The sequence below is a fragment of the Pituophis catenifer genome, unplaced genomic scaffold (genome assembly GCF_029215685.1).
Source record: "Pituophis catenifer annectens isolate HBS135680 unplaced genomic scaffold, rPitCat1.0.hap2 SCAF_8, whole genome shotgun sequence".
Lineage (NCBI taxonomy): Eukaryota > Metazoa > Chordata > Lepidosauria > Squamata > Colubridae > Pituophis > Pituophis catenifer.
The window spans coordinates 11360258-11379424 of record NW_027256888.1 but is presented as its reverse complement, the minus strand read 5'-3'; the positions used below and the strand labels follow the sequence as shown (position 1 = coordinate 11379424).

Here is a 19167-nt window from a genome sequence, read left to right as displayed (position 1 = left end):
CAGAAGGGTTCTTGGGAATTCCTGATTCTGGACCACAAAGAGATAATACATTCATTAATTTCTCCCTTGTTCGTCGCTGGAAAAGAAATCAAAGTACTTATAAATATTTAAATGATGCTTGCTTTCTTTTGCTATGTACAAAGAGATGCTTTCTGCATTTTAAGATTTATGCAATGGATCACCTGAGATAACTGTGGCCTCTTCCAGCTCACAGGAACCAAAGCATTAGAATTTGATCCGGAGGAAGTGGAAGATGTACTTCTTGTAACAGCAATGACTTTAGCTTTGCCATTCCTACCCGTTGCACTGTGCTGATCACCATATTTGTTCCCAATAATTGGGGTCTATAAAATGAAGACAAAGTAGTTTTTCAGGTCAACATATTGTCGAATTTCACAAAGGTCTGTAAGACAGAGTTTATTTACCATGCTGTGTGTACGGTGTGCAACAACCAGCAAGGCCCATATAACACGCAAAGCCACAAACTATGATCTATAAATCATCATATCCAGGCTTGTATTATTAATGTTAATGTGGTAACTGTTTGCAGTTGTGGAGGAAGATTGTTGTTGTTGTTGTTTTTGGTCTTTTCTGGGGTAAGAACATTCTCCTTGCCAGGAGCTTTTCATTCTTTTCACCAATCTTCTCATTTTATTGAGCAGAAATCGCTGCTTTTTTTTCTTTTTCTTTTTTTGACAGCTAACTAATGGCAAACTGCACAAAGGGATGTTGGGGTCAGCTGCTGTCAGTCCTTTATGGTTGGCTAGAAACAGACACTAGAAATACTAGAATTTCTCTTATATTGATAAAGGCGATGATAAAGAATTTTGAAAACCTGAGAACATTTGTTCTTCTCTCCCCTTTATACCTAATTTTATTCTTGGGATCCTGGAATGAAATGAAGGAAACAAGAAGCTTTTCCTCTGTTCCCACTTTTCCTTTGGCTGAAACCATCATTCAAGCAGTGTTTTGAACTACTGAATAATTATATTGTTGTACTTTCTTTCATCAAAATGCAGGCAATTTGAAAGCCTTCTGGATGGGATGTTTTATTTTGGGCTCAAAACAACCCATTTTTCCTCATATGTGCATATTTCTAATTTGAAATTAAAAACTTACGATCTTGTGGGGCTGCATTACTAGCTGTCCGGGGTCACATGAAGCCTGTGAGCCACAGGTTAGACATGCCTGACTTAGAAGAAAATTAAGCACGCAAAATCGTAAACCTTACTTAAAAACTCTTTACCTCTGATATGTCAAAATGGAAATCTAAGGTCTTCCCAGGCAGTTCTTTGGAAACATTGTTAAAAATTTTTGTAAATGAAATTTCAGGTGAGCTTATGTCACCACCATAAGATTTTGGAATATCATTTGGTACAACAAGACTGGCCGAACGCGATACCACCAATTTTAAAATATTAAGCGCTTCCTTCCAGTAGGGACTCTGTTAATAAAGACAGGGAAAAAAAGACATGTATCAGAATAATAACTTAAAAATACAAAAACCTACGATATCTGAAGTATTAATATAAAGCCCTTACATTTCTATCAACAGGTCAACAAATTTGATTTTTTTTTTTAACATAAATACAGGTTAAATCCTTGAAGAAAAACCTGCTTCACAGAATAAAAGAAGATGCATGAAGCTTCTCTCTTGCTGTTAAATAGTTGCATCTCTTTTCAGCGCCACACAGTTGCTTAAGGTACTCCTGGGTTTTTCTGCATATGTGTGCATGCACAGCTGCCCCACTTTCTTAGAGGTGCTTTGTATATACCCCTGCACATTCCAAAGTATGTTTTTCGAAGAATTTCTACAGGTCTACTGTTTACCGCTTACAAGTATGGGAATGTTAATTATGCACACTAAAGTACTTAGCAGTGTAGCTGGTACTTAGAACTTAATTACTTTTCTCATAGTTATTTTACAGTCATTTGGTTTAAATTAACAGGCAATTGGAGTAACTTAATCTTAGGTAGAAAGGCTGCTTCAGTTGCTTAATTTCAGAGTATGGAGGGGGTGTAAGTCAAACTTCCACGTTCTCTATTAATAATCAGAGGAAGAGGGCCACACCACAGGAAGAGAGTTGGCTAAGTGCATTTGCTTTATTTTATGATGAAATTCAAAACAATATATCCAATTGAAAGGTCAGAAAATGGGATGAGAAGGAAAATTTACAAAAAAGCATTAGCACAGCAGGTCTTGCTTTTAAGTTGCCGTGAGATTGGTTCCACTTGATAAAATTTGAAAAAATAGTTATCATTAACTGCTCCCTTTTATCGCCACATGATTTTTCATAACAACAAAAATATTCCCTATCATAACACTATATCCAGATTAAAGTTCAATAATGAGCATTTTGCCCACAAAGAGCGCCTTCATGCGAACTTTACTCATTACTCAATCAAGAAGTCTCTAACGGTTTAGTCAAAATGGAAAATTATGGTTACAGTTTTTAATAAAGTCTTAAACTATGAATTTATAATCCTCTGCTTTTTCTTAAAAGTAAATCCAGATGTGGATACTTTAAAAAAATCCTTATTTCTCTTCTCACCTGATGGCATCTGGTATTTTTGCTTATTTAGATTTCATTTTTACATCATGACTATGCAGACTGGCCACAAGTTCTGTAGCTAAAGTACTGATTAAGAAGCAAAAGCCCCAATAGGAAAGCTTAGAAGAGAACAAAACAAATGATAAGGCAATGCAAACTTGAATCGGCTTTGCTAAGTTTTGTAGTGGCCCAGGATTCTATACAATCACGTGTACAAATTTATCAACTGTAATAACATATAAAGATGGGGCATTACAATTTTTCTAGTTAATTAAACTTCAGCCATATTTTTGTACTATTGTTCAACGAATAGTACCAGTAAAGGAGAATATCTGTAGCTCAGAGTTGAAATGAGGAGTCCTTGGTGCTCTCTGAGCTTTTGCCGATGGTTTGCTCTCCAGGTTTGCCATTTAGCTCTTGAATGTTTCTTTACCATTATCATCAGTGGGACTTCAGTAGAAGCATCTTGTTACGTTCCTCTTGAACTTATATATAGGTCTTGTGTGCCGGTATGATCAGTTGCGTGATTGGCCGTTTGTTTGCTGCTGATTGGTTCCATTGTTGACTGGTCGTTCGAATGGTCTGGTTTCTTAAGTGTTCATAGGCTGTGAATTTATTGAAGCCTGGTATTCTACAAAAGGGGGAATTAACAAGCATATTGATTTAGATCCAGCATATGAGCACTTGAGAAACCGGACCATTCGAATGACCAATCAACAGCGGAACCAATCAGCTCCTCAGAATTCCAGTATAGCACCAAACGAACAGCCAATCACGTGACCAACTGAACATACCGGCACATATATAAACTTAAGACATATATAAGCTTAAGAAGAACAGGACAAGATCCTTCAACCGAAGTCCTGCTGCTGATGTTACATAGCCTGGTAACGAAATGTTTGGGAGCTAAATGGCAAGCTCGGAGAGCAAACCACTGCCAAAAGCTCAGAGAGCACCAAGGACCCCTCAATGAACAGTACTACAAATGTAATAAAGCCATCTACCTATGTTCCTGATCTTCTGAAAAGGCCTCAGTTAACAAGAGTAAATATCTGCCAGGGATTAAATTAAATGAACTACTTAGAAGCCTTATTTCTAATTGCCACAGGATAAACAGATTATTGGGCTGCTATCTATGTCCACATTTTGGTGCTAAAGAATTCCAGTAACTATATCTATTTGGGAGAGAAATAATTCAAACACCCTATTTGGTGCAAAATTCATTTGGGAAAAAATACACCATGCAGAATTTTGATTTATGAGTAAATTTTCTTTTGAAAACTCGTATAAATTTTAACTGATTACAACTAAAATATTCCATCCAGGAATCTTTAATACTATTTGGACAGCAACATCTAAGAATACTTTGGTGTAAAATAAATGTTTTGTAGCCATATGTGGAATTATATAGACTGGATAAAATATATCCAATAATTAAATAAAACTGAAGTTTAGAGTATAAAAATATTACAAAAAGCTTCTATCGCCATTTGCTCAGGGATAAAAAAAAAGAAAAAAAGGGAGAAGAAAAAAAAGCCTTTGAACTACATGCATTTTTCCAACATCTCTCTTTGATGTTCCTAAGATTGTAAAAATAAAAATGTGGCCCTCGTTGGTATTTGGTGGGGCATTTTCAAGGACCCAAATGTGCCTTCTGCCTTAACGTGTCCATTTCAGCTATTAGAATTTTCATCCTGACCCAAAATAAGCTTGCTTTGACTCTTTGCATTGGGCGTACATGGCTGAGAAATTCTAGGAGTTGAAGGGCACATATCTTAAAGTTGCAAAGTTTGAAAATATTAATGTATGCTGGACAAAATGTGGCAGTTGTACATCCTGATCCAGAAGAACACAAAATCCATTTCCCTAAATGGAAAGATATGTCATTTTCAAAGATGTCCCTTTAAATCACTCACCTGCACATATTTGCCAATGATCTTGATGATCTCCAAATTGAACTGCTTCACTGGTGCTGTGGACAGGTCAACGTGGCTCAAAAGGCTATAAATGATTTGCAGCAAAGACTGCTGCATGCTGGAGATCCCTTTTTCTAACAGCTAAAAACAGATGTGTAAAATGGATTATCCAAAATAACAAACGACATTAAATGCAAAGTAGTAAGCTATTAGATAACAAATGTCTTTAATGGACCTGCCCTCACATTCAATAAACTAAGTATTATCTGATGTATAACATTAGAAGTGTATATTTGAAAGTTTAAAAGCCACTGTAGTATAATGGTTAAAGTATCGAACTAGAACTGGGAAGATCCATTTGGTAACACTAAAATGTGAGAAAGCAAAATGTGCATCTTCAAACAGAAAATAGTATCCAATACTTCAAAGAAATACCCAAACGTACAAAGAATTATTACCTCTGCAAGGTATGTTATCAGATTAAAAGTTGTTTCTGAGAATGAGTCATGCAAATATCTGCACACTACGTTAATCCAATTGGAGCAGTCTCTGGAGTAACTGTGTGTACTGTATAAACACATCATATGAGCCAAATTAGCAAGAGTTGGGGATTTCTCTTCTGTACAAACCTAAAAACAAAAAGTCAAAATATTAATTACTAGAATATCTATCTAAACATTTAATTTTAAAAGAGCCCTGACTTTATTACAACTTGTAACAGTCAATATGACAATAGGCTTTGTCTGAGTTCAAAATCCCATTATGGAATAATGTGCTTTGCTTGGTTCTGGTATCTATAAACCCAGCTAGTCGGTTAGTTAAATTGATTGGGTAAGCAAACAATGTGTGAATCCAGTGTTAGATAGAGCAGATTGACTGAAAAAGAGTTGTTCCTCTGTTAGTTATGATTGTCTTAAATCCTAGTGACTGCAATACATTTACTCTAAATAGATAAATCTATTCACTTCAGTGCCCAGTTTGTGTGGCATTGCAGCATTTAGAAATTTGGGTTGAAAGCTGGTGTCTGGGATAAAAGCATCAAGAAACCAGCAATACTGTTTTTCTTAGCTGTTGCTTACAGCCAATGTAAGGACTCAGTCTGGCTGTCCCATTGCTCCTGCTGGAGCTCTGGGCCTACTCAAAGCATCATACATGCAACTCACTTAGATGCCAATGTTTGGGATTTTCTCTATGAGATACAGAATAGCCAGGTTTCTGCTTTGGTGAGGACCTCCTGGATGCCAGCACTTCGGGCTCTTTTAGAGGGTTTGGGCAACATGTCTTATCATCCTCAATTGATTGTCCACTGTCCAACCTTAAACTGTTGCTATCACTGTCCTTTGTTCTTCTAGCTACCACACTCTTACCATTGTTGTTACTATGGCTCTATCCAACCTCAGCTGCCACATTTTTTTTCCTTTGCCACTCTATATCACCTCCCTTCTGATCTTCCCAGTAACCTCAGAACTTCACGTTTTGGGTTCCTTTCCCTCCTTTTCCTTTTCCCACTCTACTACAGCTGAGCCCCTTCTTAAAGGGCAGGTTTCTGGCAGAGTGGATGGAGGTGTCAGTTCAGGCACTTTGCTACTGCATATCCATCCTTCCACAGTGAATCTGAATCTCCTCTTCTTCTATCTTGCTAGAACACTCAGATGTAATCTGTTGAATATAAGTACCGATATTTTCCAGCAATGTAGTTTGAAGTATCACAATTAAGCTGGGATGAATAGTTTTGACCCTAAATAAAAAAACAAAAATGAACCCAAGATTGGATCACTGCCTGAACCTGGATTTCTGACTGACTGAAGGAGCTTTTGCATTATGATCTGATTTACTTATTGTAGTGGTAATGGACTTAAAGTGGACACTGCAAGTGAAACAACCCATTTCACTGTGTCTTTGGTGTAAAGTATGAAAGTGGGGATATTATGAACTCAGAGCCTCTTATAAAGGCAGAAGAGGCTTTTTGAGTTGCTTTATTTTTTACGAAAGTTGACTTCCTCAATTACAACATCCACAAAAGAACAGGTACGAGAGATAAGACTCTGTTGAAATACTGAGGAACTTTAAAACACAAAGGAGAAGAATAATAGATGAAGAAAAATAGGAGTAAAAAAGGAAGAATTCTTATACCAAAGGTAAACTGGATATTGTAATTCTAAGACAGCCCGCCAAAAGAGATTTGAGGGAAGAAGAATGAGGGAAAGATATTCAGGGATAGGGTTCTGGGAAAAATATTAGTGGCAGAACTCTTTCAAAGTCTATACAGGTCCAAACCCATGCGTGTGAATGTACAGACAGCACATTTGATCAAATTGCCTTCCCCCATGAAAACTAAAATATGTTGAATTATTTCTGCTTATTACCTACCTTCGCTATTCTGTCAGCTGTTTCTTTGCAGAACTGACTTGGATTATCAAAATGTTGAATTAAATGAGGCAATAAACATAATATGTTAAGAGGAAATCCTGCACAGAAAAAGATGAAGTTGAATTTATCTGCAGAATTTAGAAATCTAATTTCTATCCTTTCTAGGCAACTATTTCAAGGTGCACTAGCTATAAATACTCTTTAATATCAGCAAAAATAAAAATGCCTAAGAAACCTGTCGTACTGAGGGTAAACAATCTGGCTGCCCCAGTTGCATAAATTCTAAACAATGTGGCCAAGAGTACAAATTATCAGGATACCAGGTTATTTACTTTGCTATATGCTATCAGTTTTACAATGTCTCGTCTTTATTCTGTGCCTCTGCCAAAATCTCTCTTCTTTTTCAATCCAGATAAAACTGCTCCAATTGATTGTTTTGACAGTTGCTTATACCCAATGTTTATCATCTCTTAAAACTTGCTATGGTGTCCCGCCTGTTGATAAGCTCCCAGAAAGTGGATTTGGAGGGCTACTTTTCTGACACCTGGGATATTTAATGAGCCGTGGTGGCGCAGTGGTTAGAATGCAGTATTGAAGGCTACCTCTGCTGACTGCGGGCAGTTCGAGTCTCACTGGCTGAAGGTTGACTCAGCCTTCCATCCTTCTGAGTTGGGTAAAATGAGGACCCAAATTGTTGAGGGCAATATGTGATTCTGTCAACTGCTTAGAGAGGGCTGTAAAGCACTGTGAAGCGGGATGTAAGTCTAAGTGCTATTGCTATTAAAAAAGGGAGTAGAAAGGACTGTGCAAGAAAACCTAAGCTGGAACTGCACACCGGACAGTTCCCTGCCAAGTGCTATTTACCTATAGTGTCTCATATCTGGTCTTCACATTTGTTTAATGTGAAACTGCTGAGCCAGAACATGGAATGTTGGTAATACGAATTCTACTGCCTCTTAACACCTAATTATTCTAAGGAAGCAATCATTGCCTGTGAATGTTTCCTAAGCTTAATAATGGATGAAGGAAAAAGCAACCCAAAAATGAAATCCAAACAAGACCAAGGTGCTATTGGTATGGAGAAAGTTGCATGCAGGGATTGAGGCAAAGTCCATTTTGAATAAGGATGCATATCCCGAAAAAAAACAGGGATGCCAATTTGGGAGTGGTTTTTGGCCCCCTGTTATTGTGAGGTTTCCAAATAACAACTACAGCAAGAAGACCCCAAACAGAATTACGATTATATAAATTGTAACTCTTCATGAGCTGGACAGTTTTAGCAATATAGCCCATCCACATCCTTTTTTAACTACTGCTTGGTGCATTTCAGGCTGCTCCTAAAGTGCCCAGAAAATGCAGATGGCACAAAATGCAACAGCAAGATTGTAGGTCAGAAGCTGGTGAAATCCTAGGATGCCTATTCTGAAAGTTTTGCTCTGGCACTGCTAGATACATTTTTAATATGCTGACATTGGCCTTAAAAGCCCTAAATGGCTTAGGCACTATCTGAAGGAGAGGCCATTTTTAGGGTCCCCTTCAGTACTCATCTATCTAATAACATTCCTGTTAGGCTCCCGGGGAAACAAAATGCATTTTAATTTTATCTTCATTTAAATGGTAGCAATTTTATGCTTTATAATTTCTAATTTTGGAAGCAGCCTTGAACAGGAAGGATTCACTAGAAATCTAACAACAAATCTAATAACAAAACACATAAAAGAACCCCTACATTAACTCACAATTCTGGACAGTATAATTCCAAAAACATTTGAAAAATACCTGCTACTTGGGATGGATCCACCAACATATGCTTGGAAACTGTAATGAGTTTGCTAAGTAAGTGAACTGTCATTTCCTGGGTTGACACAGAGGTGAACCCCTTCAGGAATAACTGCTGAAGGCCTGGAAAATTATTCCATTTTAATTTACTCTGCATCTGTTCAATCTTCTCCCTGCTCTCAGGTTTATCCAGAGGCAAATGAACAAGAAGTTTATTGAGGAGTCTGAGAGCCAAGAGATATTCATATTCATAATCTGATTCCAGCAAAGAGGCTGCAATCCAGAATATGGTGGCCATCAGATTGACAGGATCAGTAGTAGGCTGCACATCGTGCATTCCTCCCTCTTTCAGGGAGGAAAGGCTTCTAGTCCTTGCTAAGCTGTTGGAGTGATTTATCCTTCCGTCCATTATATCCAGCGTGTTGCTCCTCCGTCGGTCATTTTTCCTTTCACCTATCAAACTCAGCCGCAAAGAATTGCTTTTCATGTGACTGTAATAGCCTACAAAGTTGCCAGAGTTAACACGACTTGTGCTTAGGTTTATCTGACCGGTGCTTTTTCTGTTTGCTGCATATTTGTTCCCCAGTAATGGGTCATAATAGGAAGCACTAAAACAAAAAGAAAACACGGCAGGTAAAAGTCACATTCCTCACCCCAAGACCATTAAGATTATTAATTAAGAAAAAAGTTGATAACATCCCTCAGTTTCAAATACAGAGAAGTAACATTACTTCTCTTTTAATCAAGAATGCTATACGTTAATAAAAAAATAAAGACATACCGTATTTTTCCGACTATAAGACGCTCCGGACTATAAGACGCACCTACCTTTTTTTGGGAGGAAAACAAGAAAAAAAAATCTGCCTCTGCCTCCCAGCAATTTGCCTCCTTGCAGCAAGCAGCAAACAGCCTGTTTCAGTTTCATTTTCATCACAGCCTGATAAGCACAAGAAAAAAAAATCTGCCTCTGCCTCCCAGCAATTTGCCTCCTTGCAGAAAACAACCCGTTTCAGTTTCAGTTTCAACTTCAGCACAACTTGATTAGCACAAGAAGCAGATTGTCGGTTGGATCGGCCTCCCTACGATTAGCTGTTTCAGGCTGCAGGAAATGACAATCCCTACAGCCTGAAACAGCTGATTGTTGGGAGGCCGATCCAACCAACAATCAGCTGCTTTTACTAATCAGGCTGTGCTGAAGCTGAAACGGGTTGTTTTCTGCAAGGAGGCAAATTGCTGGGAGGCAGAGGCCAAAAGGTGGGGGCCGGTGGGTGGGCGGGGCTACATTCAGTGTATAAGACACACCCAAATTTTCAACCTCTTTTGGGGGGGGGGGAGTGTGTCTTATATTCTGAAAATACAGTATCTTTTTTCATGAGTTTCAAGGAAGGCGAGGGAATTATCATTATTTTTTTCTTTAGACATCATGGCATTATATCACATTAGGATGCATCATACTCACTGACCTTCTGTTTTTCAGGGCTTATGAATGGATGTATTTTCAATATTTATATCCTCCATTTTATTATATGACCACCTAAGGCCGCTTACAAATAGACTAGAAAATTGATAAAGCAGCATTGGTTAAAACATAGTGAGCCGGCTGCCACTCTCAAGGACAGGAATTCCATTAACAAACAAGGGATAAAAATAGTATCCTTGTTGGAACATCATTTACCTCAATATATTCAACCAGCAGTACTTTTGTTTTTTAATGCACACTCAAGCCCATATTAAGTTGTTACTTCTCAAAATATTGTTAAGCAATTATTTTAGCTTTACTCGGTACTTGTCGTGTTCTGGGCATAGGTTGTTGTACTACTGTCAAATTGCTCTTGCTATTTTTCGGCAAGTATTTAATAATAACCCTATCTTGAATAAAAGTGATTGTGAAATATTGTATAAATGTATGCTTCTCTTTCCCTATTCCCACAGAACAATGAATAAAAAATTAAGTGACTACCATGGAAAAAAAGAAAGAATTCTGAACAACCTAACAGGACTAAAACTCCACAGTTTCTCCACATATCCTTTTACTGACCAGTACACATTTCTTGTATCTGTTGTACAAATGAGCTTCAAGGTTTTCTTAAACATGCTTTCTCCTCATCTTGAAAAAGAGGATCCCTCGAAATGTACCATGGTAGGAGAGCTATGTTAATCCATGGTAGTCTAAAATCCGAAGAGTTTAGTAGTATTTTTGAAAGACTTACTAAAACACATTTATTCGAAAGCATTTCTGAATTTTAGTATTCAGAAATCACTTGTTTTATTAAGTGGGTCTGAACAGATTTTGCTTACTTCAGAATATATTGGTCAGAAAGAGGAAGAAAGTATACTAGGACAGCGGTCCCCAATCTTTCTGGCACAAGGAATCAGTTTTGCGGAAGATAATTTTTCCATGGACTGGGCTGGTGGTGGTTTCACATGAAATCTAGATCCCGTTCATGTGCAGATGAAGCTTTGCTTGTTCACCCGCTATTTGCATGGACCGGTTCCTAACATGCCATGGACCGGTACCAGTCCACGGTCCAGGAGTTGGGGATATTAGGACACTGTACAAAGCAGATAAATTTGCTTCCTGAAATTCATTAACTGCTTAGGTCAATTTTTTTTTTAGTTTTGAACTTTCAAGTAGAATAGCACAATGCAAAAAAGAAAATGGAAAAACAATTAAAAATGGAATGTTCATGATTAACAAATAAACTATTGAAATTATATACTGCATATTTATTTAAATCACAGAAGTCTTATTTTCAGCAATGTCTGCATGACCTTGCTGCTTTCATTGTTAACATTGTTAACAAAAGAAGCATGTCAAAACAAGTTCCATTCCGGCATGTACCAAGGCAGAAGTCTTGGTGGTGCAGCGGACTAAAGTGCTGTTAAGTAGCACTTAGCTGCCAGCTGCCTGCAATTACTGCAAGTTCGAATCTCACCAGGCTCAAGGTTGACTCAGCCTTCCATCCTTCCGAGGTAGATAAAATGAGGACTCGGTTTGTGGGGGCAATAAGCTGACTTTGTATATATATCTAAAAAAAGAACACTGCTTGGGGGGGAGGGCCGAAGTCCTACTAAGCAGGTATATATGAAAGTATGAAGGCTATTGCTTAACGCATTGTAAGCCGCCCTGAGTCTCCGGAGAAGGGTGGCATATAAATCGAACCAATAAATGAATGAATGAATGAACGAATGAATGAATGAATGAATGAATGAATGAATGAATGAATGTACAAAAGGAACGTGACTTAAAGTTATTGTGCCACCGCTGTTGTCATCTTGCCACTCCTTGAACCTTACTGCAGACGCTGGCATTTAAACATCCCACTTTAAATAGAGGCGTATTTTTAAACTTCTGTCTGAACCAATGAGTGAAAGGCCCATATATTCCCAGAGATTTGAAAGAAAGCCTAGCCCAAATATTGTAAAAAGAATTTCAGATGCATACTACAGCAAGCTATCATAAAAAAATCTTACTGGGAAAGTGCAGTGAGAAGATCATAGTGCTTCATGGTGTCTGCCAATGTATCCACAGCTGACTCCAATGTAAGAAGCAGTTCTATGACAAAACCCTATAAACAGCAAATCAGGACACAGGCAATTTATAAACCAGATACATTGAAAAGCATTAAAACTCAAGTAACCATATGAACGTTTCGTTGATAAAATACAACATGCAATATACATAGTTCAACAGGACAGGTTGGTAAAGACTCCTGGCCCTCGTGGCAATTCTGCCTAGCACCCACTTGTTTTCCCTGTTTTTCTACAACCGTACGCACTTACAGAAGCATTCTTACAGATCTTATTCTATCCATCTAATAAGGTAGACACAGTCCACAAATGTTTATATGAAAATAGATCGATCATTTCCAGGTTGTTCTAGAGCCGTGATGGCGAACCTATGGCACGTGTGCCACAGGGGGCACACAGAGCCATATCAGTGGGCATGCGAGCTCAGCTCTGCTGCACATGCGCACGCCAGTCAGCTGATTTTTGGGCCTTCTGGGCCCATTGGAAGTTGGCAAACAGGCTGTTTCCGGCCTCCTGAAGGCCTCTGGGAGGGGGTGCGGAAGGCAGTTTTCGCCCTCCCCAGGCTCCTAGAAAGGCTCTGTGCCATCACATGCCAAAAGCGGGGGAAATGCAGGGGGGGGGGGTCACGCACACATGTGTGGGGGTGGGGCGCATAGAATAATGGGTGTGGGCAAGTGTGCGGCCGACCCCCCCTCCCACTCCCTCATTGGCACGTGATGGCAAAAAGGTTAGCCATCACTGTTCTAGAGCAAGGGTGTCAAACTCAAGGCCTGGGAGCCGGATCTAGCCCGCGGGGTGTTTAGATCTGGCCCTTGGGACCGGCTTTGAAATAGCAAAGGACTGGCCCGCAGTGCCTCTGCTAGTGAAAACAGGGCATGAGAGGCCACGCTTGGCCAGGGGAGAGATGGGACGGACCCCTCCTGCAGCTCTCTGTACAAAACGGGGCGCGGGGGGGCCCCGCAAATGCCCCATTTTGTCCAGCAGGGTGCTGCAGGAGGAGTCCGTCCCATCTCCCCCCCTCTCTGGCTGGCCCGCAGAGGACAACTACAATCCTGATCCGATCCTTGAAGAAATCCAGTTTGACACCCCTGATCTAGAGCTTCTTTTAACATTTGAATTGAGAAATCACAGCCTGAGAGTGGATGCCGTAACATGTACATCTAGCTGGGCCACCGAGAACTTGCTTTTTATAATATGCATAGTTACACTACAATTTTCATTCATTCTTGCCTCAAAAATGGAAGAAAATCATGCTATTGATTTTTACCAGTCATAGTTATAAGAGGCTCTAAGAAGCAGAATGTACAAGTTTGTGTCTGTAAATCATTTTAGAATCTTACATTATCTGACACTAGTGCTAGAATGTTTTTTTATTGCAAAAAACTAGCAATCTATGACTTTTAGAAGTTCAAAATGATTTGTTATGACAGTATGCTCTATAACTGTTATAAATACATAATATTCCCCAGGCATAAATCTTCATTTAACATTCAACTCAAGATAGAAATTAAAGGATCGGTTTGTAATTTTTTTTGAAAAGCGAAATACCTGAGCTTCTTCTCCTGCATCTCCAACAGTTTCTACAAGCCTGGAGAGAATATCAGAAAGTGTATTTGCTGAAAGAGGCTGTTTCAGTGCTCTGAAAATCTGAAAAGACCTTCCAGCATAGTGTCGAGAAGAGCAAGAAAGTGCAGTCTGCAGAGCAACTTCACTAAGATGCTGCTCCAGCTGAAATCCAACTGCAAGAAACAGTGAACATTAATAGTGCCTAAAATTAATTATCAATCAGTCACAATAGAGCTGGAAGGAACCTTGGAGGTCTTCTAAGTCCAACTCCTTGCTCATGCAGGAGACCCTATACCCGTGATGGCGAACCTATGGCACGCGTGCCACAGGTGGCCCTCGGTGCCATATCGGTGGGCACGCAAGCTCAGCTCCCGCCACCTGATTTTTGGGCCTTCTGGGCCACCAGAAGTAGGGAAACAGGCTGTTTCTAGCCTCCGGAAGGCCTTGGGAGGGTGGGGAAGGCCCGTTTTTCGCTTCTCCCAGGCTCCAGAGCCTTTCTAGGAGCCTGGGGAGGGCTAAAATGGATCATTTCCGGAGGGCCTCCATGGGGGTGGGGAAGGCCATTTTTGCCCTCCCCAGGCTCCTAGAAAGGCTCTGGAGCCTGGGGAGAGCAAAAAATGGGCCCACGGTGCCATCTCATGCCAAAAGCAGGGGAAGCACGGGGGTGTGTGTCATGCGGGCATGCGCAGGGAGCATAGAATTATGGGTGTGGGCACACGGGCGGGCGGCCCCCCCATACTCCCCCGCTTTTGGCACATGATGGCAAAAAGGTTAGCCATCACTGCCCTATACCATTTCAGACAAGTGGCTGTCCAGTCTCTTCTTAAAAGCCTCCAGTGATGGAGCACCCATAACTTCTGAAGGCAAGCTGTTCCACTGGTTAATTGTTCCAACTGGCATTTAAGGAAATTTCTCCTTAATTCCAAGTGGTTTCTCTCCTTGTTTAGTTTCCATCCATTGTTTCTTATCCTGCCTACAGGTGCTTTAGTAAATAAATTGACCTCCTCTACTTTGTGGTAACCTCTCAAATACTGGAATACTGCTATCATGTCCCCCATAGTCCTTCTTTTCTCTAGACTAGCCAAACCCAAATCCTGCATTATGTGTATTATGCATTATGTGTATGATACTACACGCATTTATTTTAGCAAAATGTACGAAAACATATTGAACATTTATTTTTATTTTGGAAGAGAAAATCTAAATGAAACATGTTCCTTCATTAAACTGCTAAATTTACAACATGTACTGATCATAGCAAATTGAAAGTTTTCAAAACATACCTGAACTTGACTGTTTGAATACAGAAACAACATGCTTTAGAAATATAGTTAACAGCTCAGCACTCTTTATGCTTGGATTCTTTGCTGAAACATCTTCATGATTCCAAAGTGGTCCACGTTTTCTACAGATAGAAAAAAAAAAAAATCAAACCAGAAACTCATACAATAATCATAGATATTCTTTGGTAAACGTTAAATTGCTACATTATTTTCTAAAACGAACTCTGCCATTAAATTTAAGCATCATTAACACCTAATTACAGAAAGACATAATTACCATTCTGGATTCAAGAAGCCCTAACCATAATTTCATCCTACATGGAAGATAAAATTTTTACTCCTAATTTACCTAGTGGGGCAATCCATTCTTAACAAAACTCTAAAGGTATCTCATAAGATATTGTAGGGCTTACCCCAACTTTACTCTGATTCCAGCAGAAATGTTTATGCTTAAAATTCGCTAACTCAGGTACCATTTCCATGGAACCAAAAGCTCAGTAATGCTGAATATTTCACAATATTATGAAGTTATGAAATCTTGAGCAAGAGCTTAGCACATTTTTGAAAATATACGCATTGCTATACAGTTGAGCAAATGCCATCATTTAAATGTTACCTTGAAGTAATAAACTCCATAAGTGACTTCATTTTTTCATCTTGTTCTCCTGAAAGATCAACTTCATTGAGAATGGTGCTTTGCATCTGAGAAATGGCAGCGCTTGTATTTCCTAAACTGATGCTAGAAGAGGTAGAACTTGAACTGAGTCCTGAGTCTGTCATTGGAGAGGGCTGGTGATCTGGTATAAAATCATTAACACCTAATTACAGAAAGACATAATTACCATTCTTAAAATCTTCACACTGACCTTCCAAAAATTCCAGAACATATTCTGATTTCTTTATACTTCATTATTTTAGCCCAATATTAGCCCAGCTTAAGAAAACTGCTATTTTAAACTTGGAATATTTTAAATTCGGAATGTTTCGTACATCCCTACAACATCCCATTCTAGGGAAGAAGCCTTATCTGGTTTTCTGTATAAAGCTACCCCAAATAAGTTTTTTTGGAAAATAGAAAGTTGTAAGATCACTCTTATTTAATACATATGAATAACATAAAAAATGGACATACATGTTAATAATTCTACATGATTATATTTAATAGTGAGGTGCTGCCACCTGCTGAAAAATATTAGTGTCATGTACCAAACAAGGATTGCAAAATGAAATAATCAAGAAAATTCTAGTCGAACAATGTATGAGCCCATTGCATCCCTTCCTATATTCACTATACTGGAACTGGGAATTAAGAATTCTTCAAACAATTCTATTAACACTGTGAAAAATTTTTGAAACAGAGAAGTCTGCTCAATAGCATTAGTCAGCTCTTCAAAAATAAAAGTTAAATAAACCATTAATTCATCTTTGTCTTTTCCTGATTTAAATAACAAATTAAATTAAACAATGTTTAGAAGATTTCTAGATAATCAACTTAATGATTTTTATATATTTTTATTACAGTAAATGTCTTAGGTTCTTAGATCCATTGTTCTTAGATTTTAGTTTGTTCTAAAAATATTAAAGAGGTATTGATTAATGTAGCTTTATCAATTACCTATTCAAGAGACAGAATTTCTACCATATTGCTGTGAAATAGCTTTTCCAGGTAGTCCTCGACTTACGATGGTAATTGGGACTGGAATTTCTGTTGTAAGTCATTGCAGTCATAATTTGAGTCATCATGTGACAGAATCTGATTTTATAGTGGTCCTAAATTGAGCCACGCAGTTGTAAATCGAATCCAGATTAGCCAATGGCATCTTTTGCTGGAAACATCGCAAATTGTGTTCATTTGACCAGAGGATGCTAAAATTGGCTGTTGCCAGTTGCCAAGTACCCAAATTGCAATCACTTGACTTCTGGGGTAGGGTAACAGTGGTAAATTTGAATTTCGGTTGTAACTGACTTTTTTAAAAGGTCGTTGTTAATCCAAACCGTTGTTAAGTGAATGGTGGTAAATTGAGGACTACCTTTAGTTTTATTTTCATTATTATGAATACAGGGCACTTTAAGTTTCATTGAACTTCCCCCCCCCCTCCCGATTACCATGTGCATTAATTAGAAGACTGAAGGTACCTGTGAAGATGCAATCCAAATGTGCTATTTGTTTGATGGTGAGCACCCGGGGTTCATTAAACTCCTTGTTCCTGAGAAGGATAGAAGCCACAGCCTGGACACTACTGTTAGAGCCCATCACTATCAATAAATGCAGCAGGAGGCGTTTACAGTGTTCATATACTTCTGGATGGTGATGATCAAGACCTACATCCAAGAAAAAAAATGCATATAATCAAATGATGTATCTGTATGTGACTGTTGCTAATGAATTAAATGTTCATTTAAAAGGAACATGCCTAGTCCTATTCACTATTTATTGCTGTCATACACTCAAGAGATAAGAATTCTTGCAAAATTGTTTTTCCTTACTTGCTATGGTATATTTATTTTTATTAAATATAAAAAACAATTGCTCTCCCTGAGACTTCAGTCTTTTAGGCCATTGCTATGCTCATTGAAAATTTGGGTATTTTTTTTTTTTTAATTTGATTTATATACCGCCCTTCTCTGGAGACTCAGGGCAGCTTACAGTGCGTTAAGCAATAGCCTTCATACTTTTGTATATTTATACAAAGTCAGCTTATTGCCCCCACAAACTGGGTCCTCAATTTACCTACCTTAGAAAGGATGGAAGGCTGAGTCAACCTTGAGCCTGGTGAGAATTGAACTTATTTTAATTGCAGACAGCTGGTGTTAAATTACAGTGCCTTGTCTGCAGAGCTATCCAGGCTCCTGGATAGCTCACTTGCTCTTCAAGTTGGGTTCATTTTAAATCAAATTATCCCTTTGGCATTAAACGTTTTACGTGCAAGACCATAAACTGTGGTAATTAGCAATGCTTCCCAATTTTAATAAAAGCTTACTTACCTATAAAGATGGCATGAAGCAGGAGATGCAAGTAATTTCCCCAATCTACCTTTACACTATGGTCAATTATTAGGTCAGTCAACAGAATCACTGCTATGTTACACCTATAAACCAATGGGGGTGGGAGGTGGGGTTTGTTTCAGCGGAATTTATTGAAATTATAAAATACAATTTAAAAAATCAGCATCATAGTTACATAATTATTTACATTAGAATTGCTACTATTCAAAGCAAATTTGGTCCTCTCGGGACAGATTGACAATAATATTAAAAGATTTTAGGTATTTAAGATATTTATTACGGTAACTATGGCAATGATCTGTTTCTCACTTATTAAATAAAGATAATAATAAAATAAAAATTAGTTGTCTCAATAAAGAAATATAGATGCTTAATGCCAGCGCAGCTCAGAGCATAAAGAAATACAAAGCAAGGCTGCCCTGCACAGTATGGCTGAGGTGAAGAGGCTACTGTATGCAGGCATTAAGCAGGGAAAATAAATGATTCATATCTAAAGATACAGGAGGCACAACATTCAATATAGCTTAGATCAGCTAATAAAAGGCCAGAAAAACAAATAAGACTCTTGTGGAAAGATTTCTTCTATACAAGTTACTAAAACAATTTTTCTTTTTTTAAGTTTCTGTCTTGAAATATAAACTGTGAAGATTCCATTCTCAAAAAACAAAGGATAATCTGGAAGTATTAGAAGGAGTCATTTTCCCACAAATTTTATACATTTCTTAGAAGGAAGACACAACCTCTTAATTTCTTCCTTCTTTTCTTTTCCTGAAAGGAAAGTACTGTGCTACAATCTCTTTTAGCTACTTCATATTCAGAGGGATTTGGGAGTGTCTTATTTATATTGCTTACCTATGAAGAGACATGCCTGGAGAGGACGTTTCGGGCAAATAATCCACCAATGGTGACCAACAACCCCCCGAGGGTGGAAAAGGTAATGGCTCTCCTTCGTTGTGTTCCATCACTTTAAGTCGCCAGCTTGAATACAATGGCATTGAATCACCTGTCAAAAGTATTATTATTTTGAATTAGATATTTCAACTGTATATAGTGATATTAATTGAAATATGTTATTTGCAAATATGCATGCTGTATTTTCTGTGTTTTCCATACTTAGTAACATTGCCTTGTATTCCAAAATTTTGGATGTATTCAGGATTCACT

The 19167-nt window shown here is 38.3% G+C and overlaps 1 protein-coding gene across 3 annotated transcripts in view; it reads right to left on the bottom strand.

The window, feature by feature from the left end:
* Positions 1–19167, bottom strand: part of FRYL (FRY like transcription coactivator) — a 132098-nt gene that overhangs the window by 24398 nt on the left and 88533 nt on the right. For all 3 annotated transcript variants that reach the window (XM_070948879.1, XM_070948878.1, XM_070948877.1), the window contains 14 exons: positions 18856–19006; positions 17983–18086; positions 17134–17319; positions 15614–15815; positions 14998–15119; positions 13697–13887; positions 12092–12186; positions 8618–9225; positions 6839–6936; positions 4927–5097; positions 4469–4609; positions 1247–1444; positions 183–344; positions 2–76 (listed from right to left, as the gene is read on the bottom strand). In XM_070948879.1, the coding sequence (XP_070804980.1) occupies positions 2–76; positions 183–344; positions 1247–1444; positions 4469–4609; positions 4927–5097; positions 6839–6936; positions 8618–9225; positions 12092–12186; positions 13697–13887; positions 14998–15119; positions 15614–15815; positions 17134–17319; positions 17983–18086; positions 18856–19006 (2504 nt within the window). The remainder of the gene's footprint in view (position 1; positions 77–182; positions 345–1246; positions 1445–4468; positions 4610–4926; positions 5098–6838; positions 6937–8617; positions 9226–12091; positions 12187–13696; positions 13888–14997; positions 15120–15613; positions 15816–17133; positions 17320–17982; positions 18087–18855; positions 19007–19167) is intronic.